General features: G+C 42.3%; 1 protein-coding gene across 1 annotated transcript in view; it reads right to left on the bottom strand.

Annotated features, from left to right (window-relative positions):
- Nucleotides 1-25,835, bottom strand: part of PTCH1 (patched 1) — a 104,936-nt gene that overhangs the window by 16,347 nt on the left and 62,754 nt on the right. The window contains exons 13-19 of the mRNA XM_015412665.1: nt 20,578-20,696; nt 18,207-18,609; nt 16,869-17,178; nt 14,129-14,271; nt 5,987-6,170; nt 2,855-3,135; nt 1,001-1,138 (exon numbers count right to left, since the gene is read on the bottom strand). Coding sequence (XP_015268151.1) covers nt 1,001-1,138; nt 2,855-3,135; nt 5,987-6,170; nt 14,129-14,271; nt 16,869-17,178; nt 18,207-18,609; nt 20,578-20,696 — 1,578 coding nt within the window. The remainder of the gene's footprint in view (nt 1-1,000; nt 1,139-2,854; nt 3,136-5,986; nt 6,171-14,128; nt 14,272-16,868; nt 17,179-18,206; nt 18,610-20,577; nt 20,697-25,835) is intronic.

Consider the following 25,835-nt stretch of genomic DNA (forward strand, 5'->3'; position numbering starts at 1 on the left):
TTATTCTGCACCTAGTGTACTTTAAAGTGTTTCATCATTCATAATGGAACAAAAAAGTTTAGCAAAGTTTTGACTGCTTTCTGAAAATGGGCAGAAGATATATTGGCTAGAATTTGATATCACAGTCTTGTCATGCATCTCCATCAGAAACCTGAAGAATGTCACTACTTGATACCAAGCGAACTGGCCCATTCTGACTCCATTCCTTTTTGCATGACTATTACTTCCACTCATTTATAATTATGTTATCACGGCCGGATCACCCACAGACAATTTTAGGCGGTTGCCTGGAGCACCCCCGTGTGGGGGCGTTGGCACAGTGCTGTCCTCCCACCCCGCCCTGCCCCTCCCTCGCCTCACCAAAAGACTGCGCATGCGGCATGTGCTGCCTGCTCTTCTCGCTGTGCAACTGTGTGCTACTCGGCTCCTCCTATTTGGTTGCTGTAGCCACCGCCGAGCACATGCTGCACACACCGCCTGCAGTTGCCACCCGCCATTTCAGCCACCCACTGGAAGGAACTGGAACCTGCACCCCGGCTGCTGAAAAGGTTGGTTATTGGGTGCAACTTGCAAGTCAAGGGAAGAGAGATGTGGGGAGTGGACTTAGGAGGGAGCCCAGAGGGGCACGCCAGCACGAAGGGCGGCAGACAGCGGAGGGAGGCAGGAAGGAGATAGGTAGGTCCCCACCCACCCCTCGCCAGAAACCGCAGGCTCCCAGGGCCCCAATCTGGAAGCCAAGGCTTAAAGAGGTGCCTTTGTGGGCTGGGCCCTTCATAACGTTAAAGAGCAGCAGGTCCAGAGGAAGCGTGAAGCCTCGGGGGCCAGTTATGTTCTATGCTATCTTCCCCTGGAGGTCCCAATTTTCTATGAGCAAAGTATATTTGACAGGAAGTCTGCTTTCCGGTGAGCAATCTGCCTCACAACTGCTTTCTGAAGCTATGTAGTTATGTACTAAGCTTATACAACAAGCTAAATATTTAGCCACTCTTCTTCTACCTACCAAGGCAATATGGACTGTGAACTCCACTCCAATGCCAACAGAAGCAATAAGGATGACTACAGGTACTGCACTCAGCTTGATCCCAATTAAACCCATCATGCCGAAGAGTTCCACAGTCATCAGAGCCAGCACCATGACCTAAAATAGATGAAGTCATTATTAGCAAACCAACCTCCTTACACAGAAAAGGATAAAAAGTAGACTATGGTGGAGCTCTGTAAAAACTCCTATTTGAATCATTTTCCCTGTTGCCAATCATTAATAGAAGTATATATGTCAGGGTTGCTCATAAGTTGTCAATGAAATCTGAGGTATATTTTCCTGTTTTCAACAGTCCACTTATAGTGAGGTATTGCCAGCACAGTGATTAAGCCAACAAAAGTGTCAGATTAGGAAAAAGAAAGATACAGGATTTGGGTTTCCCCTCCCCCAACCCTTCAACCCAATTATGGAGTAAATTAAGGTGACCTTGGAGTAATTTTAATGCACAGAAACAGTAAATGCCATAATCAGCTGATGGGTGTTTGGTTACAAAGGGCCTCTTAACTCTGAAGAACTTAGGGGGGGTTGGTCTGCACAAAGCAAAGAGCTAAAGATAAGGGAAGGCTTTTATTTATCTTCTTTCATGTACCTTGTAACAAAAATTAAGAGGCCGAGGGAAAATGTGAAATCAATATCAAAATATTTCTTCAACTAAGACAGAATTGCAAGGGAAGAAAAGACAGAGGTCTTTGTTAGAAAGGTAGAATCCCTTTATGTAAGCAAAAAACACTCCCCCATAGGCACTACAATAAATTATTTTATAAGCCAGCAACTCAAGAATGATAACATATACAGCCTATGTCTTTTGAAGGCTATCCCAGACTAAACATTTACCTTTTAACATACCTGCTGTACAGATCTATGGTACAAAAATGGTAATTGCTTTATAATTCTACCATTTTATAAGCTATAGGGAAGTTCATAAAATATAGACAGAGTAACATCAACATTCCATTTTGAAAAGAATACCTGCTTAATGAAAGATCTCAAGCACTTCCCAGAATATATAAAACCCTAGAGTCTATACAATTTATGTTCATAGTTTTATTCCTCTCCCCCCCCCTGCACTTTCCACCCACCCCTTCCTATCCCCTCTTCAGTGCTGGTATAGCCAGACAGTCCATTTTCACAAGATGTTATTTTATGCTGATCATCTCTTCAGGGCACTGCAGAGTCTGCACTGACTGACGGTAGAGGCCAGCTGGGTGCAGAGGGATCCAGGGTCTTCGTTGTGTAGACTGAGCTCAGTGGAGAGGGTAACTCATGAAAAGTGCCAGTATGGATGCTTACTCTGGGAGGAGGGCATCTTGCCTACAGCCTTCGAATCCTGAGATTTATTTGCAAGAAAAACTGTATAGGACTCAGCTATGTTAACTCACTTACAAGGAAGTAAATCTTGCTGAATCCATCAGGCTTATTTTTAAAGTGAATTTCTAAGGGTTCATTTTCAGAACATAACAATACTACTGCAAATAATTGCTTATGGACAGCTTTAAAACTCTGGCCGCTTAGAGTAATAGCACATTAGTGCTTTTTCTTTTAAAAATGTATTTTTCTTCTGGGCATCAGAGTGAGGGCAAAAGTTTAGACACCTTAACATATATATTTAAAAAACTTAAGTTAATGAGTTGTCCAAAGGATTATTAAAGTTTATATTTTTACCATGAATCCTACTCCCCCCAAAAAAAGTTGAATAAATATATCATGACTGATGCAATCTGCATACTCCATCAGTAGCCCAGACATAAACAAAACTTTCCTGACTGCAGCAAGAGCTATGCCAAAAGGAATTTGACTTCAACAAAGACTTACAATGATCCCAGCAGTCCACGGGTTCAGAAGGAAGAGGGCACACACCAGAAACGTGCAAGCCAGAACCACACTAATGGACAAGAGGAGCCAGTGACGAAGGCCAATGTATTGTTCCCAAAAAAGGAATGGATATCCATTTGGGTAGCTGGGCACTCCAAGGCTGGTGTAGTTATTGCAGATTGCTCTCACTTTCTCAATAGCTTCCACAAAGTCAGAAGTATCACGCAGTCCATTGAGGTAGAAAGGAAACTGAGCGTACTCTATTGGCTCAGCTTCTGGAACTAGGGGGGGGAAACAGGTAAACATCAGTGAAATAAACCTTTTGGATGAAAATATCTGTATATATGAATGCAGGTATGAATACAGCTAAGATTCCTGTGCCAGAATTCCAAAGCATATTAATTGTGTCATGAGTGCATTTAAATATACCAACAAACTACAGCACAACAGTCCCCTGCCTTGTGGTGGTGGTAGGGAGGATGCACTTCAACTGTCATACAAGCTGGTCTCCCCACTATGGTAACATCATTGTATGAGAACTGGAGGTACTACAAAGCAACACCAAAGAACATAATAATGGAAACTGCAACATTCCCTCAGTCATTGGTCTTCTGTGGCTGGGATATCTCTCAGTGTTCCCTCTAAGCTGAGTTAGTGTCAGCTAGCTCACAGTTTTTTAGCCTCCGGCTCACACATTTTCATCTTAGCTCAGGAAAGATGGCTCCAGAGCAAAGTAATTTATGCAGTAGCAAAATTACTCACTCACAACTTTAATGCCAGTAGCTCACAAAGTAGAATTTTTGTTCACAAGACTCCACAGCTTAGAGGGAGCATTTACCCTAGAGCTTGCTGGGGATGCCAGATCCTCCATGAAGAGCACATTTACACTACTATCTGTATCTGAATTTGACACTCCCTGACTTCTTGAATACTATTAATATGTGATACAGCATAATATAATTTGTACCCCCTAACATTAGTCATGTTATTTCAGATTAAACTTTTTCAGGGAACAAAACATACATTAACAGCATTTTAGCTGGCAACTTGTTTGACCTAGCCACTACCACCTACCAGCAGGTTTTATAAGCCCAAATTCACACATGTACTGGAACACCGGGACTGGAATATCATAATATGATTTATGTGGGGCTGCATTGGAAAATGGATCAGAAACCGCAACTGATGCAGAATGCAACACGCAGAGTGCTGACTGGGGCACATTGCAGGGACCAGATGTACAATAGCTTCACTGACTCCCAGTCTGTTCCTGGACCCAATTCAAAAAGTTGCACTGACTTTTAAAGTCTTGGACCTGGGTACCCGCAGGACCACAAACAACGGTATGAACTTGCTCATCCTTTGAAATCTTCTGGAACTGGCCTTCTCCATGTACCAGCTCTACAAAAGGTTAAATTGGTGGGAGTGCAGAGAGGGCCTTCTCCACAGTTGACCCTAAGCTATGGAGTCTCCCCACCCAAGACATAAATGGCCCTTTCATTGATGGCCTTCTGCAGATTGACTGAGACTTCTTTTCTGGAAGACCTTTGGAGGTGTGCTAAGTGAACTATCTCCCCAAAGCTGGCTGTCCTTGACAAGATAAGTTTCTGGATTTTATGAATACTGTTATTTCATTTTTAAAAACATTCTATTATGGCCATCTGTAATAATTCCAAGTTTTAAAGACAGATTTGGAGGAACCATTGGAGGAGTTCTGAGCTGCTGTTATTTTGCTCCCCCCCCCCCCCGATTTTTATTAACCGTCATTTCTGTTATTATTTTAATTAAATCTTTTTTGTTTATTTGATATTTTATTCTTTTGTCAGTTTCCTTGAATGTCATGCTAAGTGGAAAAGTGGGATATGTACCTTAGAAGTAAATAAACAAACATCTGGGAGATGAACATGGTCCTCAAACGTGAATTAAAGAGAATTCTAAAACCTCCAATTTCTGCTAAAGTAAGGAGCAATACTGTTGAAATTAGCATACAGATGACAGAGCTGGAATTCCAGCAGCATGAAATACAGCCACAAATCAGGCCAACATTTGTAATTGTTCAGCTGACTACTTGGAAATCTGTAGTGGGCTGATACATTTGTTACATTTTCCTTGGGTATTAAAAATGAGCTTTAGAGCACGTTCCAGTCAGTCACAGAAAGATCCAATATTTCAAATGCTTTATTCCGGAAATCCATATTTTCTGTCCTTTAATGATTTGACACACCCAAATTTTCCATGCTCATATTTTGAAAGCAATACTAAGCCCACTGAACAATCCCCCCTCCCAAAATAGCCTTCCCACAACAAGCATTTACTTACTGCCACTGTTGCTGTGTGTTCCAGACCCTGCAGGGTCATTCAGTTGACTTGCTAAACATGATTTGCCCTATTATAATCTCAACTATAAATTTTCATTAAGACAAGAGTTGGCTGACTGCCCAAGAGCTCTAGGGTTCGGATACAGCAAAGCACAATTTGCTTGTTCTCTAGTTGTATTTCCAGAAACTACCAGTCCTCTCCCCTCCTCACTCCTGCCACCCAATAACCAGCTAGCAGTCCACCCAATAAATCCAGTGTAAAAGCAAATAAAATGAAATTGGTATTGCCATTCATAATGCAAATGGGTGACTTGGGGGAGGTTTGAGAGGAAAGAGGATACACTCTCTCCCACCTAAACAACTCAGGCACAATGCAGGTGTTAGAGAATGACCTAATTTGCCAAAAATTCTTTGCTTGCCAGGCTGACAGATTTAGAATAAACATGATATAATTCCCAATGATTAAACTATGCATTTGCAAAGACAGCATATCATGGGAACTGAAGACCTTCCTGACACATAAAATGAAAATGTCACATTAAAACAAAATGCCTGTTGCAAGCCTTAGACCTGATATAAACTATTAAAGAATTCATTTTTCAAAATGACGAACTGCTACTGAGGTATGACATTCTTCTACTATATTACACAGCCATATCTGTCTCCTGAGTTTTTAAAAAGTAACACAATATATTGTTCTGTTTACAGTCTTGAGTCCTGTAGAGTGTCAGCCAACTCGAGAGTTGCTGGGCCATGAAAGAAGGGCTGAGGTACTTATATAAACCATAAGACATTAAAATGAAATGTTCCTTACTTCTCAACCTGGTTTCTGGCATATAGTCTGCTTTGTCATGGACCCATTCTGGACGGTGGGGCCGGATGTTGGCTTGAGAGGCAGCGTAGGCCACAGGGTCATTGCTAACCCAGGCTGTCAGGTAGATGTAGAAGGCATTTGGGTTAATGATTCCATCTGCATCCACCAGACGTTGTTTAGTCAACTGAAAAACAGAAAGATTAGAAGCCTTTCAGAGTGAAGCTTGGATGTTAGGGCTCTTGCTCAAATAATGGAATAGGCTAAAACAGCATGACAACTTCCTACAAAAACTGTGTATTTAAACAGGCAATTGTGGACAGAATGAGAGAATTTGTGCATTTTTATAGAAAGGTTTCAGGATGTTTGTTTCTGTATAGTATAAAATGCTTTGCATGCAGTTCATTAGAAACATTAAATCAACAGATGGTTCAGACAAAATTGAGCCAATTAAACCTGAATTCTAAAAGCTTGTCCACAGTCAAGAGGGAAAAGTAACCAAGTTGGAGAAACATATTTAAAAGGTAGTTTTTTTAAAAAAAGAGAGAGAGAGAGAATCTGGCAAGACTCCTGTAGATGTCTGTGTGCAGTTAACCTCTGTTGTTAACACTGAAGGAAATGCCACCCAGTAAATGGAGGAGAGCTATAAAAATAAAACAACATCTGTATAAATTTTGCTAACACTTGCCTCCTATGACCTATGTATTCAGAAAATGCCCAGCACCAAGAAAACAGATGAGTGCACTCTATTGCTGGGGTCACTGTGGGCAAATGAATTTGGGGAGTATGATGGAATCAGATATTCTGGGATTTGGGACAAAAGCTGCCTTGCCAAAGAAATGCAGGGAGAAATGCAGAAGATGCAAAATGGACTGTAATGTTGGGGGGGGGGGATAAGACTTTTGTTTTATTTTTCATTCCATTCCAACTCTCATTTTCTTTTTAATTATGTGAAAAACAACAGCAACAGCAGTCTAAAAAATGTGGACCCAGAGATCTGGATTCAATTAATCCACAGGATATGCAACAACTGTATGTCTTCAAATTGTCTTTGGAACTGCAGAATATAGCTCACAGACCCTGTGGATGCAGAAGCACACTTTCTTCCCTCCCAGGCACAGGAAATTATATCAGGAGACCTATCACATTTGTTCTTTAGTCTTTGCTGCTAAACAACAACAACAACTACTGGGGCATCTCACCTTTTCTTCTCTTGCTTTCCCAAATAAATACATGGCAACACATTGCAACACACTGTTGTTGTACAAAGAGCCTATATGCAATGTTACCTTGAAGAAAAGTTGCTTTTATTGCTAGCAAAAATAAAAAGAGGGCACCCCCCCCCTAAATCGTGGGAAGATCATTAATGTTATTTTCTATATAAAATTAGATTAGAGACAATGAGTTAAGTACAAGATGTTTCCCTAACAGAACTAAGACCAAGACATTACCAATATAGACATGAAAACCTACTTATATGCTTCTAGAAAAAAAGCCTCGTGAGTATGTGGCATACTGAACTTGCAATTCACACATGCATTGAGCCAGCCTATCCACTGATAATTACTAGTTCAAACAAACTAGCAAAATTTGGAGCAGAAGCTTTTCACAAAGGTCTTAGAATCTTTGAGATGAGAGGCTTTGGTTTCAGTGTCTTCTAGACACTCCAGTATACGTTCTTGAGTTTAATTGACTCTTCAGGTTTCATAAGGCAGGGATACACTACCAAGTACCCACATTCTTTCTGTAAACACACGAGGGATCACTCCACTCTTTAGAGCTATCTTCCTTTTCAACTGGGCAGGGAATTACTTCTGTAAACGAGAAGTGTGACCGGGGCCTTCATCAATCTTCTCACTCCTCCTTGCCACCCTCCCAGTCCTCAGTCAGTACTAAACTGTCTTCTCTTCCACAGTCAGTTCCCCATTCTTTCTTCTCAACTGATACTATCCAATGCAATCAGTTTGAGCAGCTTGTTACTCAAAGGCTCTCTGGCTCTGTGAGACATTAACCCTTCACAGTCCATCACATGTTTATACAGTACTTATGAGTTTTTAAAGCACAGTCCACCACACACCCACAAAAAAAGTCTCTGCAAAACTGGGCTGCGGCAAGAATTTTTTGGTTTGAAAGTAGCCAAACAGTTCATGAATAATTGGCTCCCTGATCACAACTGGCAATCAGAGCATGAGGAGAAGCTGGCAGGTGATCAAATATACCTGTCCTGCCCCCAAATTACATTTGTCTCCATTCCAGGTTGAAGGAGAATTTGATGGGGGGGGGGGGGCTAGAATTGCTGCTCTAAAAAAATAGTTCATCCAGAGGAATAGCATCTGGTATAGACAATGCAGTAACACTTCTTCTATTTTTAAAGAGAAACAAGCATAATCCACTAATCACAATAGGAGTGTAGCTGTTATCACATTAAGAGGGCTCAAGTCAAGGTGCTTTAAACTTGCATTTTTAGATTATGCTAGTTCTAGACTGAAGGTGCATGGCTGAATGCTTCCACATTTTAAAAAAACTGTTCGATGTGCATACAAAATTGGTACAAGAAATTTTTTTTACTCATAGTCAGCTAGATGTCAGGAGTGGGCTAGCCTAGACCTCTTTTAGTTTTCCATACATGAGAGCATTTATTCAAGTGGTCTGCCATTTGTGATCTGAAATGACATAGACTCCTTGTGTGAACTAGGTCTTAGTATGGAAATTTGTTTTGAAACAACACTGGAAGGCCCACCAATAGTCCCAAGTACCTTAAAAGATCAGTATTAGAGAGGAATAAAGTAGTCTGTGCAAGGGTTGAGGTAACTGTCACCCAAGAAGGAAGCGCTGGCAAAAGAACTGCTCCATCTATCTGTAAAGTTGTTAGTGTCCCGGCAAAGAGGCGGCAGGAGGGGAGGGGAGAGATAAGGATTATAGTTGACCAAACACACTGGGGACAAACTAGGCCTCAATGGTGCTGGCCCCATCTCAGGGCCTATCCAAGTGCGAATGTCACAAGACCCACATTGACTTTCTGAGTTATCGCATTTTGAACGCGGGCTTGGAGATGGACCCGGGGAAGGTGCGGGACGTGTTGGGGTGGGAAGCCCCCAGGACTAGGCGGCAATTACAATCCTTCCTCGGGTTTGCGAACTTTTACCGCTCATTTTTACCCAACTTTGCCCAAATTAGCCTTCCCCTAACGGACCTTTTAAAGACAAAGGGAAAAGGTCCGGAAGCCAACCGGCCGGGGGCCCCGCTTCCATGGTCTGCGGAATGCCAAGAGGCGTTCATGTGCTTGAAATCCCTGTTCACTTCGGAGCCTGTACTTGCTCACCCTGATGAATCCAAAAAATTCATTGTTCAGACGGATGCTTCGGACGTGGCTATGGGAGGGGCCATCTTACAAGAAGGGGGGATGGGCTATTGCATCCACTGGCCTATGTCTCTAAAAAATTCAATGACTCTGAGAGAAACTGGTCTGTATGGGGAAAGGAGGTGGGGGCGATAAAGCTGGCGCTTTCGACGTGGAGGCACTGGTTGGAGGGGGCTCGGGTTCCGTTCGAGGTATGGACAGACCACAAAAATGCAAACGTGGAAAACTGTTGTATTTGGTGGAATGGAAAGACTTTGGACCCCAGCACCTTGAATGGGTGGAAGTAGGGGATATTCGGGCCCCTCATTTGATCTGCAAATTCCACCAGGAGTTCCTGGGGAAACTGGGAGATCTCCCGGACTGACCGGGAGATATCTGGATTTTGGGAGGGAGAGCTGGTTTTCGAGGGGGCAGTATGTCAACAAGCTGCCAATTGTTTCTACTTTCGTTTTACTATGCATTCCTGTTTATGCGCTTAATTGCTTCATCGCAGTAATGTGTATCTCTCAAGGCCACAGGAAGTTTGCTGCTGGATAGTTGCTTGGGTTATCTCATGGAGGTGCCGTGGGAAGAATATCTGTTTATGCTGAATAGTACCGTTTGCTCCCAGGCCTACTGGCGCCTCGCTTGTTTGAATGCACTATAACCTGTCATGCTCTTTGATTCCTCGTCATTCCTAACAGTGATCCTGTCAATACATCTTCAGCTTCAATAAAAGTAAAACCTTTCTACAAGTGTGTACTTCGTTGTGGCTGTGGGGACCTGACAGGGCCTCATCTTTCTTGGTCCCTTAGATAGAGAACTGACCCTTGTATGCTGTCCAAATGTCTGGTGCGCCCGTGTTCAGCAAGAGTGCCAGGAGTTGCCTATCCCTGTGCTATAATGTATTTTCCAAAGTGAAGCATCTTCCATAGTCTGAGATCCAGTGCAGATCTATAGCTGTTTGACTGCAAAACTATGGTCATGTGGTAAACACACAATAAGCTCACATGCCTCTCCCTTTGTTCTGTCACAAGCAATCTATCTACCTCAAGAGTTTTGCTATAGTTAGTATTACAAGTACTGGAATATTTTCAGTAAGTTGAGTCAGGTTTTGAAACTATAATCAGAAGCTGTTTGGAAATACATTGTTTGGTCCAACTGTAATATGCATTAATGCATTTGTAATACTAACCATAGATAGCTCCAGAACGGAAAGCGAAAGAAGAATGCCTATGCAGAAACAGAGGTGGAGATATCTTATAGCAATTAGGTGGCATTTCAACTGCTTAGAGCCTCCATCACAATATATTTTTAACATGAAATATTTAGTAAAGCTATTGGAAAAAAGAAGGCAGAATTAGCAGAAGCACAGCAAAAAAATATTGAGTTTTATTCTATTCCTTAAGGGATAGATCCAAAGGTCGTGTTTCACTGGTGTAAGGCATTTCCACCAGCAAAGTGAAATTTTCCTGCCTCCCCCTCTTGCAGCATACTGAGCTCTCTGAAATGCTGTTGGGGTGGGGGTCTCAGGAATAGCTGCAGTAGGAGAGAAGAATTGGCAAAAAAAAAACAGCCCCAAAAACCAACTGTTGAAAAATGACACAGAGACTCAGCCCTACATCTGTATACCGGGTCATGGTTAAAACACTGGTGACTGATAGAATTAAAGTGCAACATTTAAACACGGTAAACAATTCAATCATTAATAAAAAATCTCAATAATTAAACTATCCAGCTAGTAAAATAAGAAAATCCCAAATAGCAGCAGAAATAGTAGTAATATTCAATTAATCCCTTCCTCACCTGCCAAATGAGGATCTATATATCTAATTCTCAGCAGTCCCCTCTGTGTGCGGATACTTATTTCCACAGATAGGGGGCACACTCTCCCCAACAGGTTTTTCTACAGACTCAGGGAACTCTGTGGGTTTGCAGAAAAATCCAAAAAGTTAAAAAAAAAACCCTCAGGGAGGGTTGAATCCCCCCCCCCCGATATCTTTTGAAATGGCTGCTGCAGGGATCAGCTGCAGGCCCCACCACATGGACAGTAGGAGCTAGACCAGCTGATAGCCAGACACAGAGAGACGGACAGACAGAAAGAAAGGGGAGGAACCAAAAAGCAGAACTGGAGCTCGGATTGGGAAGGATTCCTCCTGCAGTATGAATGGCTAAATAGCAGGGGGGTTGGAGACAGGCCTTGAGCTAGGATTGCCTTCTTCAGGATGGGAGATTCCTGGAAATTCTGTGGTGAAGTCTGAGGAGTACAGAGTTTGGGGAGCGGAGAGGCCTCAGCTGGATATAATGCCACAGAGTCCATCCATTTTCTCCAGGGGAATAGATCTCTGTTGTCTGGAGTTCAATTGTAATTCTGGGGGATCTTCAGGTCACACCTGGAGGCTGGCAAACCTAGGCCTAGCAGCATCCTTTGGGTACCTTGATACTACCTGACTTGCATGATTGAACTAGGCCTGGCTGCTTGCTACTGTTCAACAGCAGCCACCCTATGAAAGTCATTGTATAATGATCAGAGGTTCAGAGTAGCGTTTGCGAGACCCAGGTTTAGATCCCCATCTTGCTGTGGAAGTTCACTGGGTGATTCTGGACCAGTCACATACTTTCAGCCAAACCTACCTCATAGGGTTGTTATGTGGATAAAAAGGAGGAGAGAATAATGTCAACTGCTTTAGTCCCCGCTGTGGAGAAAGACCATAGTTTTCCTCAGTAGAAGCTGCAGGGGGAAAGGAGATGGAAAGCTGAAGACAGAGGGGCAGATAAAGGTAGGCTGGGTGTTGGGTGGGAAGGAGGTAGGGATGCCAATTCCAGGTTGGGAAATTCCTGGATATATGAGGGGTGGAGCCTGGGAATGGTGGGGATTGATGTGGGGAGGGACTTCAGACAGATATAATGCCATAGACTCCACTCTCCAAAGCAGTCAATTCCTCCAGGGGAACTAACATTGCCAACCTCCAGGTAAGGGCTGGAGATCTCCTGGAATTATAACTGATCTCCAGATGACAGAGATCAGTTCCCCTAGAGAAAATGGCTGCTTTGAAGGGTGGAGTTTATGGTATTATACCCTGCTGAGGTCACTTCCAAGCTCAAACCTCATCCTCCCAAGGCTCCACCCCCAAATCTTCAGGAATTCCCTAACATGAAATGGGCAACCCTAAGAGGAACTGATCTCTATACCTGGGCGACCCATTGTGATTCTTGGAGAATAGCTGCTGCCACGGCTGTGGGGCGGAGGAGGTAGGTGGGAGGTAGGTGGGAGGAGGTAGGTAGGAGGCCGTAACAGGGGCAGAAAGAGTGATGGGGTGGGCACAGAAAGGAAGTGACAGGCATGGAGGGGAGAGAGAGAGAGTATGAAAAGGGATGGCAGGAAGGAGAAAGAGGGTGAGAGAAGGGAGGGAAAGGGGAAGAAGGGGGAATGGGATAGCAATTCCCGCAAGTTTTTTGCGGGTCTCCACTTGTAAGAATCTAATGTCATTAGGCTTCTGTGGGAAAAAGTTTCAAAGAGAAGGTGCTACAGCTGAATTGTTCTCTATATCTCCATCAGCTTGACCTGTGACATGAGAACTCTGAGCTGGGACCCCTTTCAGGACCTTAAGGAGGTGGGTAAGGCAAAGTAAACTGACCAAAGCCATTTAAAATCTTTAAAGGTTTAATTTTGAAATGTTCTTAGAAGGAAACTGGGAGTAAATGCAGAGATTTTTAGCACTGGAGTAGCATGATCCTACTGGCTTAATGAATTAAGTGGGTGACCATATTTTGAACTAAGTGGAATTTCTCTGTTCAAAAGCAGCCTCATATACAGTGTACTTCAGTAACTCATCTAAAAATAAAAACAATTTTTTTAAAATAAAAAGTAACCCATCTTAGAGCATCCTTCTTTAAGAAGAAGAAGAAGAGGAAGAGGAAGAGGAAGAAGAGGAGGAGGAGGAGATTGGATTTATACCCCGCTCTTCATTACCTAAAGGTGTCTCAGAGCGGCTTACAAACTCCTTTCCCTTCCCCTCCCCACAACAGACACCCTGTGAGGTAGGTGGGGCTGAGAGAGCTCTGACAGAAACTGCTCTTTTTCAAGAACAGCTCTTATCAGAACTATGGCTTGCCCAAGGTCATCCAGCCAGGTGCAAGTGGAGGACTGGGGAATCAAACCCGGTTCTCCCAGATTAGAGTCCGCGCACTTAACCACTACACCAAACTACACCAAGTGTAGGAAGATCCTCCAAATCCCAAAACCTGATCCCAGCTGCATGCTAAGGAAATGAAACAGGTTTATTTATGTACAATACAATTTGGGCCTATAAATTCTAACTGCAACAACTCCAGCAGCCATTTTTCTCCATTTACCCTTTCTTAATGTATGATCCTGCGTTAACTCTTTGCGACAAGGAGGAGGGTGAGATAAAAATGTTAGATATTCTGTAGTAGACATTTAACTATATAGAACATCTTTACTGATTATACTGAGCAGGTGTAAGTAAGTTTATCACCATTAAGGCCAGACATGAGCTCTTACACATGCTCACCTGGATTCACCCAGAGTTTCCCTGCAACTGTCACTGTTGTCCTTGCGGCTTCATTGTCTGCAGTTCCACAGACTCTAGCATGCAGGAGAGGGCACTCTGCAGCTAGCATGTCAACCCGCCCCTCCAAGCCACTATTATATCTGCATTCCAGATACTGATTATGGCTTTGGCAGAATAGTCAGTATATTAATAAGGCCAACAAAATTGTATAATGACATACTTGCATTGTTCCATTTAAGCAAACTGTCACAACAGTATTTTAGGAATTACCTGGCTAATATCAATGGGTTTTTCACGGTTGCCTGTTTGAACCAGAAGTTTATAAGCTAGAACAGCATCATCTGATCCATTTTTGTAGCTGTTGTATGTGATCTTCCCAGCTTCCCAGTCACAGTCAAAAGCATCCTGAAGTCCTGTGAGAAAGTGAGGAGACATGATTTTAAAAAAAATAATAATAAAGCTTACCAACAGACACATTATAGAGGAAAACCATTTTGGAAGATCTTGGGATGGTTCCCACACAATGTTTTAGAACTATCAACCCTGGCATAAGCACTGCTTATCACTTTTTGAGGGTTCTTTTTGACTACCCGGTCCTGCCTCTTCCCCCCACAACCCTGGAACACGTGCAGCCTGGCTAGAGTATTAACATCTGCCTCCCAAGCAGATGTTTGGGATGGTGCCACTGGCCTGAGATGCTGGCATCTCAGAGCTCCAGTGCTTCGACAGCAAGCCTTTCCTATCTTCCAGCTACTCTGTGGATGGCTGCCAAACTGGAGCCTCAGACAGACCTCCTTCTGCTTCAGAACTGGTCCAATTCTCTCACACCCGCTTAGCTAAACTCCACCACACACGTGAAAATATTGACATTAAAAAAAAATGCTTGTGTGGGGCTGCATGCTTGGTTCTTATCTAAGAAAAAATAGACAACAGCAAATTCCACATATGCACTGCAATTTAAAAGATACAAACAGGTGCATTTTAAGACAGCTACGTGTACATGTTAAGAGAACAACTGACATATTACATACTATTATTAAATTTGACCTGGCACTTTGGTAAACAGTCTCCTAATACAAAAGATGGCTCCATGCACCATGGCAGGAATCAGTCATACTCTCTCAGCCTAACCTACCTCACGGGGTAGTTGTGAGGATAAAATGTAAGACAGGAGAACAATGTAATCTGTTTTAGGTCTCCATTGGGGAGAAAGGTGAGGTACAAATGCAGTAAATAAATAAATAAAATAAACAAAGCAAAACAGATTTGAATGCTACATATGCTATGCTAGATATGCTATTGTAAAAAGAAAGGGGCTCAATAAGAAATACTGCTTTGCCTCAGTTGAGACACCAATAATTTGTAAATAATTTCTACACTAACTCCTCCCAGCCCTGTGGCACACGGTAGCTCAGATTAACAGTTGGCTTTTTTAGTTTTAAACCACATGGAAGGGAGTGTAGAACAATCCTACTATAAATCTGAGCTTAGTGCTGGATCACACACAGATCCCAAAATCAACTACTCAGTTCCAAGGTTGTTTTTTTTTTTTTTAAAGTTCTTTCCAGGTTGAACAATATCAAACCGAAGCTCTTGTGTTCATCTCTGGCGCATGACCCACCAGGAATTTCTCTTGCAGAAGCATCACTGCAAAGAATAGGAGTCAGGCAAAAGCCACCCCTGGCAGATTGTCTCTATTGACTGCAATAACAGAGTCTGGGATAAATTTAAGACCATTGCCTGAAATAAAGCTCTGAGCATTCACACCTCTAAAACGAATTACACAATGGGGAAGAGACATCTTATGCTCTGTTGTTTCAGCTACCAGTAGGTGCTGAAGCCATAGGTTACATCATGACATGACCAGAAATTCTGCTGCAAAGCCGGAGGAAAAAAGAAACCCACACTCCAGCTCCCAACTTCAAACGGCAACTCAGCTCCTTCTCGAGCACAGCATGAGTGAACACGATTTTGTCAATTTGTTCCATCTGTTCAGCTTGTGCAGCTAATACAAGTTGTGGGATCTGCTGCCAGCACGTGTAAAGATCACAGCCAACACCTATTCACTCTCAACTGCTATTTTCCTCCTTGCCACCCTTTTTCAAGAGGGTGGGGGGAAGGGGGCAAAATACCTCACAGCTCAAATTTGGATCAGATTTAGAACAGGAAGCTGCAGCCCAGCAATAAGGAGGTGGTGTGAGAACAGATGACGAAGCACATGTCCAAGGAAGAGTAAGAAAAAGAGGGGGGGTGGGGGGTGTGTGTGTGTACATGCATATGGAAGGAAATAATCCATCGTCCCACCTCACAGCTGCATTGAGCCGCTGTAATCAAAACCATCATTACAGCCCTGATAGGTTAGCTACAGCTATAAAGAGATAAGAGAGGTTGGAAAAGAAAACATGGCCTGAATGACACAGCCTTAGGGTCTGGATGTTCATTCACATTTACAAGCCCTCCCCTGTTTCCTTGAAAGCTGCCTCCCATGTAGAAAAGACACAATCACAGCTCATTCCTTAAGTTAAACAGGTCTGAACAAAAAAAGCAGCAACTGAAGTAAGCCTGCAAAACGTCCAGCACACAGTCCTCCAGTACCTGGCCAGAAAAACAGAGCAGCTATTGAAATCGAGTTATTCTACTACCATCCAGACAACTTCAAAGCAGCTGTTAAGAAAATTCTGGTTGCTGGGAAAACTCAGACAGAGAGACAGGAAGTGGAAAAAAATGCAAATCCTTCCTTCCCATAAAAAGTTCCCCCTACCCAATTAAATGATTGTGAACGTGGATTTATGTTATTGGCGTGCATATATACAGTATAACCTGTCCTTAACTCTCTAAAAAACTGCATAAACAAATGGTTAACTCATATGAAACCATCACAGTCAATTCATAAGAACCCAATAAATGCAATGTAACTGGATTCTTCAGGAGAAGAACAGGAAAAAATATGACAGAAAATTTAAAAAAGTAAATTAGCAGAAAATCTGACTTTGCTGGGGCTTTCCTTTACCTTGCAACCAGTCTCTGAAGTAGTGCAGCCACATTTTCGGAAGTTGCTTGTCCTCTTCCAACAAAACATATGTCACGTTGCTAAACCTTTTGTGAAGTTCATAAAGTAAGTGTTGGATGTTAGGATAATCCGCTTTCTGGGTAACTATGTACATGTGGTAGAATGAGAAATACTTGAACTGGGCAGCAATGAAGTCATATTCCCGAGTTTCCCGTGGTACTATGTCCGTAAGATCAAGTCCATCCCTCACACAGGTAGTTCCATAAAGACTGAGCCCAAGCAAGCCCAGAAAAAGAAAAATGACTATGATCTGAAACAGAAAAAGAATGTCATACTTAATTTTTAAAAAAGGCTGCATTCATCTCACACTACAAGATCTACTTAATGTGCATCTCCTTTAAGTGCTCGTAAGGAAAGCACAGGGCATGCACCCCTATGGCTAATGCACAATGGATTGGCAGGTCTGTGTAACCACTCTCAGCAATGCCAATATCCTGATTGCCTCATGTGCCATCATGTGTGGCCGGATGCCTCAATGGCTCAAGTTTGGTACTGAACCCAAGCAAGTGCTATTGGGCTACACACTAGTCTATTAGGTCATATTGGCTTTGCCTCTCAGTGCAACTGACTATCCTCACAGGAAAAGCAACATTCAAGTTTGGGCCCTTGGGCTATATTGCACTCATTTGATGGGCACCTTACTCCGTGGCCCCCATCTATGTTCACAAAAGATTATATCTAAAGCTTGCACTGAAATTATGGGACATATATACCATCATAGGGCTTTTCTTGACACATGACTATGATGCCACACTGCCTCCTGTCACATGCTTCTAATTCTGTGAGTGCCATGAGGAAGTTAAAGACAGATCTCAGGTCTGGAAAAGCTGAAGATACTCCAACAGAGAAGAGAACTGAAGCTATTTGTTTGATACAGGCCCATATTCCAGAAGTCATTCATCAGCTTGACCACAATGGAGTATGTGAAAATACCACTGTGGCAGAGAATGGTGATGATTTTGAGGTCTCAGTATGGAACCTCAATCAGCCTACTGTTGAGGAGAAGAGAGAGAACATGGAGAAAAGAAAAGGAAGCAGCCATGGTGGACTGGAAATTAACCACAGCTTTAAAAAACACTGCTTATCATGACGTCTAAACACAGAGGAATTACGGAAGGATCTGGACATGCAAGGAGAATGCAGCTTGGACCTTTATCCTGGATCTTTAGGAATACCCAAGCTGCATGTTCATCTTCTAGAGATATCAAATAATGTCCCTTTGCTCAGCTGAATGGGCAGTGGATATAACCAACCAGTACTCAAAGCAAAAATATTTACCTTAGCTTTTGGTTTTAATAGGAATGGAGCATAGTGCTTTTCTGCAAAAGAGGAGAGTGTCCATTTTGTGCAGGCTGGCTCAAGACAATGCAGTGTAGAGCCTGAATACTGGGAAAGGAGATCCCTGGTTGAGCTTGCGCTTTCTGGACTTTGGCAGCTGAGGTTATCTTGTGTCACTGTGACAGGCTGCACTGATATTTCCGAGCGAGGTTCTGCTGTGGTATAATAAACCTGGGTATGAGGATCATATTCAGTGCGCAGCTGGACTGTGGACTGCATTGTGATCTGAGTTTCATGCGCAAAGCTGTGGCTGCTGTAGGGTGGTGGAGGGCTGTAGCGTGTGTTGTCACCGGTGTCCGTGTATGCTTGAGGCTCAATCTGAATCACTCTGCTGACACATGGACTAAAAGAAAAACCAGGGGGGATCTTTATGCTTATTGTCATTGCAGAAAGAACCACTGTGGTGAATTATTTCTGCAAGTATCATTACTGTCGATTTAACAATCAATGTTTAAATAAAGAACGGGTGAAATATTCTACTTTACAAGCAAAAGATGATTAAAATATACAGGAAAAGTAATACAATCCGAAATCCTCATAAATGGCTACAAACTGTTTAAGCATTGTAGCCAATTAATAATCTGGCTTTCCAATTATTACATTTAAATACATTCACATGTTACAAAATCTCCATTAGGGAATATCCTGAAGGAAAGCAGAAGAAGAAGAAGAGAAGAGATTGGATTTATACCCCACCCTTCACTCCCCAGAGGAGTCTCAGAGCGGCTTACAAACTCCTTTCCCTTCCCCTCCCCACAACAGACACCCTGTGAGGTAGGTGGGGCTGAGAGAGCTCTGACAGAAACTGCTCTTTTTCAAGAACAGCTCTTATCAGAACTACAGCTTGCCCAAGGTCATCCAGCCAGGTGCAAGTGGAGGAGTGGGGAATCAAACCCAGTTCTCCCAGATTAGAGTCCACGCACTTAACCACTACACCAAACTGGCTCTTTCTCTTAATTTTCAATATTACAAAAGTCTTCACTAGACTGAAAGGCCATTTTAATATTTTCTTTTCATAAATCAGGACCACAAATATTTTATATAATAGTGATAATCATAATAACTTTAAAACAAGCAAGTTCAAGATCCTTCAGTATTATGAAAGATTCCACTTTAAAAGATGACGTGCTTTAACTGAACTGTCTGCTTCAGTTGCCTTTGGTTCTTATGCTTCACAGAAAACAATTTCCCACATAATTTTATTTTTACATAAAGAATACGTTTGTACTCTGACAAAGGGAGCTTTGACTCTCAAAAGCTGATTCCCCGAAAATTTTGTTGGTCTCTAAGGTGCTACTGGACTTGAAACTAGGTGTGTCATACAGATGTAATTTTGATAGCTGTAGCCATATAGGAAACTGTGAAAGCCAGAACACTTTTATCTTGAAAAGCCAATTTGCTAGCCTTGTATAGAATGGGAAAGAAAACTCATTTTCATAGATTTTTTTCATGCAATAAATGTGGTTCAAGGATATTCTATTGGGCAGCTGGTACTTGCAAAGTTCCAAATACCTGAATCTTTCCATTGTATTTAATTTGGAACAAAGTTTTATCTGTATTCAAATCTTTCAACAATTAATCAAATCAAGTTTGCATGCATGGATAAAAACCAGTGCTGACACAGACTTACTACTGTTGGAACCAGACAAGTCTTGGCAATGGAAACATTCACAAAGAAAGCATGCAAAAAACTATTCATGTGCCGATCATGGTCTGGACAGAACGGCACAATCACTTCTTGTTCACTGGAAGCTTTTAAAAATTTCAAATGATGACTCTAACCATGCTGATGGCTAGTCCTCTGCAACCTCCAGCCATGTGGCCAGTATGAAATGCAGTCACAGGTTATAGTGAATGCATGTGCATCCTGCATGTCCATGCAGATGTCTGTCTTTAAGTAAGAGTTAATGTGAGTTAACTTTACAAATGAAACTAGGAATCAATACTCTTTGATAAATGTGGGGGTTCATCACACGTTGAGCTGTACATGCACTGAATTTAACATGAGAATTAGTCAACACATGTATAAAGAAAAGTAATACATACACTGTACACAGATTGTATGTGCACTCATTGTAACTTGGGAACAGGGCTACTTAGTCAACAGTCCAATGATTCCACCATAAGAAGATGAGACAGAGAAGTCAAAGGCAAAATGCTCTTTCAAAGAAATGGTACTAAATAGCATCTTGCATGTTCTTTTTTTCATTTCTGTGAAGTGACCCTTCCTCATCCTTCTCCATTTGATTCTTTCAGTTACATTACAATTTAAGGTTTGTGACACATTCTAAGAGTAATCTGACCAATTTACCTTGTAAAGCAGCAGAATATATCCAGTCTCCGATCTTCACGACGATATAGATCCATACTCAAAATAGCAGGGAAAATTAACAGGACCATGGCAAAATTGAATACCACCACTACAGCAGCCTAGATACCAAACAGAGAAGGAGAGCTTATAAAACCAACCTGATGCATTACAATAAGGAGGTTTAGAAAAGAAAACCAACACAATAGTTTCTATTTGGCACCCTACTTTACAATATATACGATATAGATCCATACTCAAAATAGCAGGGAAAATTAACAGGACCATGGCAAAATTGAATACCACCACTACAGCAGCCTAGATACCAAACAGAGAAGGAGAGCTTATATAACCAACCTGATGCATTACAATAAGGAGGTTTAGAAAAGAAAACCAACACAATAGTTTCTATTTGGCACCCTGTTTGTCATAACAGTACATTTTTATTCAGGATTCTGCCGAAAAGTAAAATGAGTATTTAAGAATTGCTATTTCGTCGTGAGGAGGGTACCCGCATTTGAAAGGCTAGCTGCCGCCCTCAGTCTCTCAGGAAAGATATCTGCTGACCTATGATTGATAAACACCCCCACCAAGGTATGTGAGGTCACAGTCAGGACTTCAGAACTGCCTTTGATCCTTGCTGGAAAGGATTGCTTGTATCAGGGAAACAAACTGCTGTTTTAGCAGCTGAGCCTTATCTCTTCTTTTAACATTTAAAAAAGATTCTGGAAAGGTCAGCTAAGACCTGCCCCCAACCTCCCCCTGTGGTCCTTGATTTACACAGTGCCTTCTCCCTGAAGTTGTCTGTCAGGGTCTCTAACAGCTTCTCGGGAGAAATTTCTGAGCCTTCCACAGTAATCTCTCATCTCACCTGAGCCTTTTAATGATTTCAGTTACTGTTGGCATCTGTAAGTGCTGCTACTCTGAAGGACAAGCAAAAGGCTCTTGAAGAATGGAAGAAACACTAATGGGAACTCTCTGGTTGTCTTAGTACAATTATACCATCATGCAGGACAAAAATATTTTAAATCAAGTTTATAGAAGCTAACGCTTGAAAGACATTAAAGGTAAAGGTAAAGGTTCCCTTGCTCGAAAGCCAGTCGAATCCGACTCTAGGGTTGCGGTGCTCATCTCCGTTTCAAAGCCGAAGAGCCAGCGCTGTCCGAAGACGTTTCCGTGGTCATGTGGCCGGCATGACTAAACACCAAGGCGCACGGAACGCTGTTACCTTCCCACCGAAGTGGTCCCTATTTATCTACTTGCAATTTCTTGCTTTCGAACTGCTAGGTTGGCAGGAGCTGGAACTAGAGATGGGCGCTCACTCCATCATGCGGCACCCGGGTCTTGAACTGCTGAACTACTGACCTTCCACAGCCTGCAGTTCAGCGTCTTAACCACTTGAGCCACCGCATTACAAGGTCATATTTTCATTAAGGATTTCATTACTTCGAAGGAGGAAGCAGATTTCAAAGATCCTAAAGAGTTCTGTAATTTTCCATAGTCCTACTGATTAAGGAAAGTTCCAGAGGGTAGTTGTGTTCGTCCACAGTAGAACAGCTACATTCAAGTCCAGTAGCACCTCGGAAGACCAACAAGATTTTGGGGGTATAAGCTTTTGAGAGTCAAAGATCTGACAAAGGGAGCTTTGATTCTTGAAAGCCCCAAAAATCTTGTTGGGTCTCTGAGGTGCTACTGGACTATTATCTAGCTGCTTAAGGAAAGTATTCCTTATTTCACCCATATTATTATTATTAAATGGCTGCAGTACTAAACATGAAAAATTTAAGCATCTGTGTAACCATCAATCATGAGGAATCTGGCCATTTGTCCACTCTGACTTCTGATCCAAACCATTTATCCACAGCTGATATTTAGGAGTAAGACATGGAGGAAAAATAATAATTAGAATCATGTTTATACAGCACAGTCCAAATGACCAAAACAATTCACTTAGTATTGACCATAATTCACTGGTATTGTTGACCAAAATGACCAAAACAATTCACAATCTCAATCCTGAAAAGTATTATGTATTTATTTAGATAACAGTAATTTGCTTTTCTCCCCTATGGGGACCCAAAACAGCCTACAACATCATTCTTCCTTCCTCCATTTAATCTTTGTAATGACACATATAGGGTAGATTAGGCTGAGAGTAGGAGCTGCGGTAGCTCAAGTGGTTAAGACACTGAACTGCAGGCTGTGGAAGGTCAGTAGTTCAGCAGTTCGAGACCCAAGTGCCACATGACGGAGTGAGCTCCCATCTCTAGTTCCAGCTCCTGCCAACCTAGCAGTTCGAAAGCAAGAAATTGCAAGTAGATAAATAGGTACCACTTCCGTGGGAAGATAACAGCGTTCCGTGCGCCTTGGTGTTTAGTCATGCCGGCCACATGACCACGGAAATGTCTTCAGACAGCACTGGCTCTTCGGCTTTGAAACGGAGATGAGCACCGCAACCCTAGAGTCGGACTCGACTGGCTTTCGAGCAAGGGAACCTTTACCTTTTACCTAGGCTGAGAGTAACTGGTCCAAAGTCACACTTTACTTTTCTATTGTAAGCCAGTTTGGTCCCCAATTGGGGAGAAAAAAAGGATATAAATGAATGAATGAACATATAGATGGTCTTCTTATATGTGGTTTCAACCTGGCCTCCATCTAGAACACTAGGCAGGTCTACACTAGCTTCACTTCAATAATATATAGGCTGTTTCCAGTCTATTAACTGAGCCTCTTAATGCTGCCTCTTTTCCTTTCCCTATGAAGCAGACATCATAAAGTTGGATAAGGGTCTCACGTGCACCCCTTTGACAATTAACAGAAGTGGTGGGAGCTGGGACCCTATGTAATGATTCACATATTGTAGTCAGGGTAGGAAGAAAATGTTCAATTTGAGAGCATTTTTTTAAAAAAAATCAGAGCATTTGGTACTTAGCTTCTGTGCCCCCTACTTATTAATTGAACTAAATAATGGTAGATAAAAACCTTAGGTTTTTAGTGAAAGCTGCTGCATGTCTTCACGGAAATTAATTAATGGAAGCCTGTGCTGGAGTCAGGGGGCCCTGCCCAAGGTATATGCTGCTGTTTACCATTCCCTGTAGACCACCCAAGGAGAGCTTATTGTGTAGCAGAAGATAAGTGGAAAGAAGGCCTGCTGGGTCATCTTCCACCTGACTGTTATCTATCTGCAACTCCCTTCCAATAGCATTCAAGAGGTGTATTTTCCTCCTTACTCTTCCTTCCACTGACTTTAATTTTGCTTGCAAAGACTTTGTAACAGGCATAAAGAAAGCTTAAGAACCTGGGGTAAAACAGAGATTTAGATAGACAGGTTGCTTACCTGTAACTGATTATCTTCGAGTGGTCATCTGTGCATTCACACCTCTGGGATATAGTGCGCCTGCGCCGACCTTGATCGGTACTTCTTAGAAAGTGAAAGGGATTTTCACGCCCGCTCCCCAGTCACCTGCCGGCCCCACTGCGCATGACTAGGGGAGGGGCACGACAATTCCGCCAGTTCCTTCTGACTGCTGCCATTGTCGTGCCCCTCCCCTAGTCATGTACAGTGGGGCCGGAGCATAACTGGGGAGTGGGTGCGAAAATCCCTTTTGCTTTCTAAGAAGTATGGATTGAGGTCGGTGCAGGCACACTATATCCCAGAGGTGTGATGCACAGAGACCACGAAGAAGATACTGCAGTTTAAGTTGGGAGTAAGATAACAAATGAGTTTCAGGTAGGGTTGCCAGACTCTTGGTCTGGGTGGGGGTTTCCCCAATTTTTTTGGGCTTCTGCCCGCTGCAGACCAGTTGGCCGGTGGGGGAAGCCCCACCCCCAAACAGGGAAATTGTACATGCAACATCCCCATTCACCCCCAAAGGGGACCTGGCAACCCTAGTTTCAGGGTTCTGCATTGTTTCTCCCGCTAAGCACACATATTTCTTCAAGACAAATGGGACTCTGTGCATCATTAAACAAGTGAACATAGAGGAAGAGATGCATTTATTTATGTTTGCATAGTAACTTGGGAAAGTTATTATCCCATTCATTCTAGGCACTTCATGAGGGAAGAAAGGGTGTGTGTGCTCATGATAGGTATAATAAGGGTATTTAGTGGCATAAAACCCAGTTACAATATGAATTGCAGGCATAGTCAGATGGTATCCACTTCCATTACTCCTCTAAATGTTTAAAAGTGGTGAGATTGCTAAGGGGTCTTAGCTTCATGGTCAAACTATGTTCCATAGAATGTAGAGTCTGAACCATGACACACTATGTGGAATCTCTCATTCCACAATCCAAATGCTGCTTATTATTACTGTTATCACATGGCATTGTGTGTAGTATAGCCAGGAGATCCTAAGATTGTCTGGCAGCCTAAAGTTCTAGCTCTTTTACTGTTATGCACCACTAGGAGGTGGTTGGCTTCATGTGGAGGAGTGCGGAATCGAACCTGGTTCTCCAGATTAGAGTCCATTGCTCTTAACCACTACACCATGCTTGCTCTCATCCAAATGCTGTTAGTCAGGAAGAAGCTGTATTGAGATATATGGAGGCTCTTGCTTCATGCATTATATTCAATGAACAGCAAAGGGTAGGATGCGGTTCCAATGTCACCAGATGCAAAAGTTCTCCAAGGAAGCAGGTGGTATCAGCTAAATACAACATAAATCAGTAGCAGAGCAATATTATCTGAAGAAGTTCCAAATTACATTAACAGGCAACATTTGTCAATACACTAGTCTGTTAGAGGCAAACACTGATGATATTGCTGTTATTTGAATACTGGTGCAAAACAGTATGACTATATCCTGAATAAAAATCCAGTAAACACTGATGATATTGCTAACTGTTATTTGAAATACTGGTGCAAAATAGTATGACTATATCCTGAATAAAAATCCAGTCCTGAGGTAAGTATACACAGTTCTATAAAACACTGTTTCCAGACTAAATTCCATTACACTGGATGAGCAACAAAGAGCACAAGTTTCTTTTTGTTTTATTAATCTTCAGCTCTTTGGCAAAAGTACAGTATAAACTGTTATTTTTGATAATATGCCCCAGTAACGTGTGGCGATTACTCACAAGTGAATTCAATTGTCTAGATTCATTTTAGGAGTGTTATATTTCATAGATCTCCAGATGCAGAATCTAATCTGACAAGGCGTTAAAGAATTCCAAAGGAAGCATTTCAACTTATGAGTACTCAGGAAAGGCTGACTGATAAACAAGTAAAAGTATAACTATGAGTGTAATTAATCTGA

This window comes from Gekko japonicus, unplaced genomic scaffold (assembly GCF_001447785.1).
Source record: "Gekko japonicus isolate JY-2015 unplaced genomic scaffold, Gekko_japonicus_V1.1 scaffold355, whole genome shotgun sequence".
In the NCBI taxonomy this organism is placed as follows: domain Eukaryota; kingdom Metazoa; phylum Chordata; class Lepidosauria; order Squamata; family Gekkonidae; genus Gekko; species Gekko japonicus.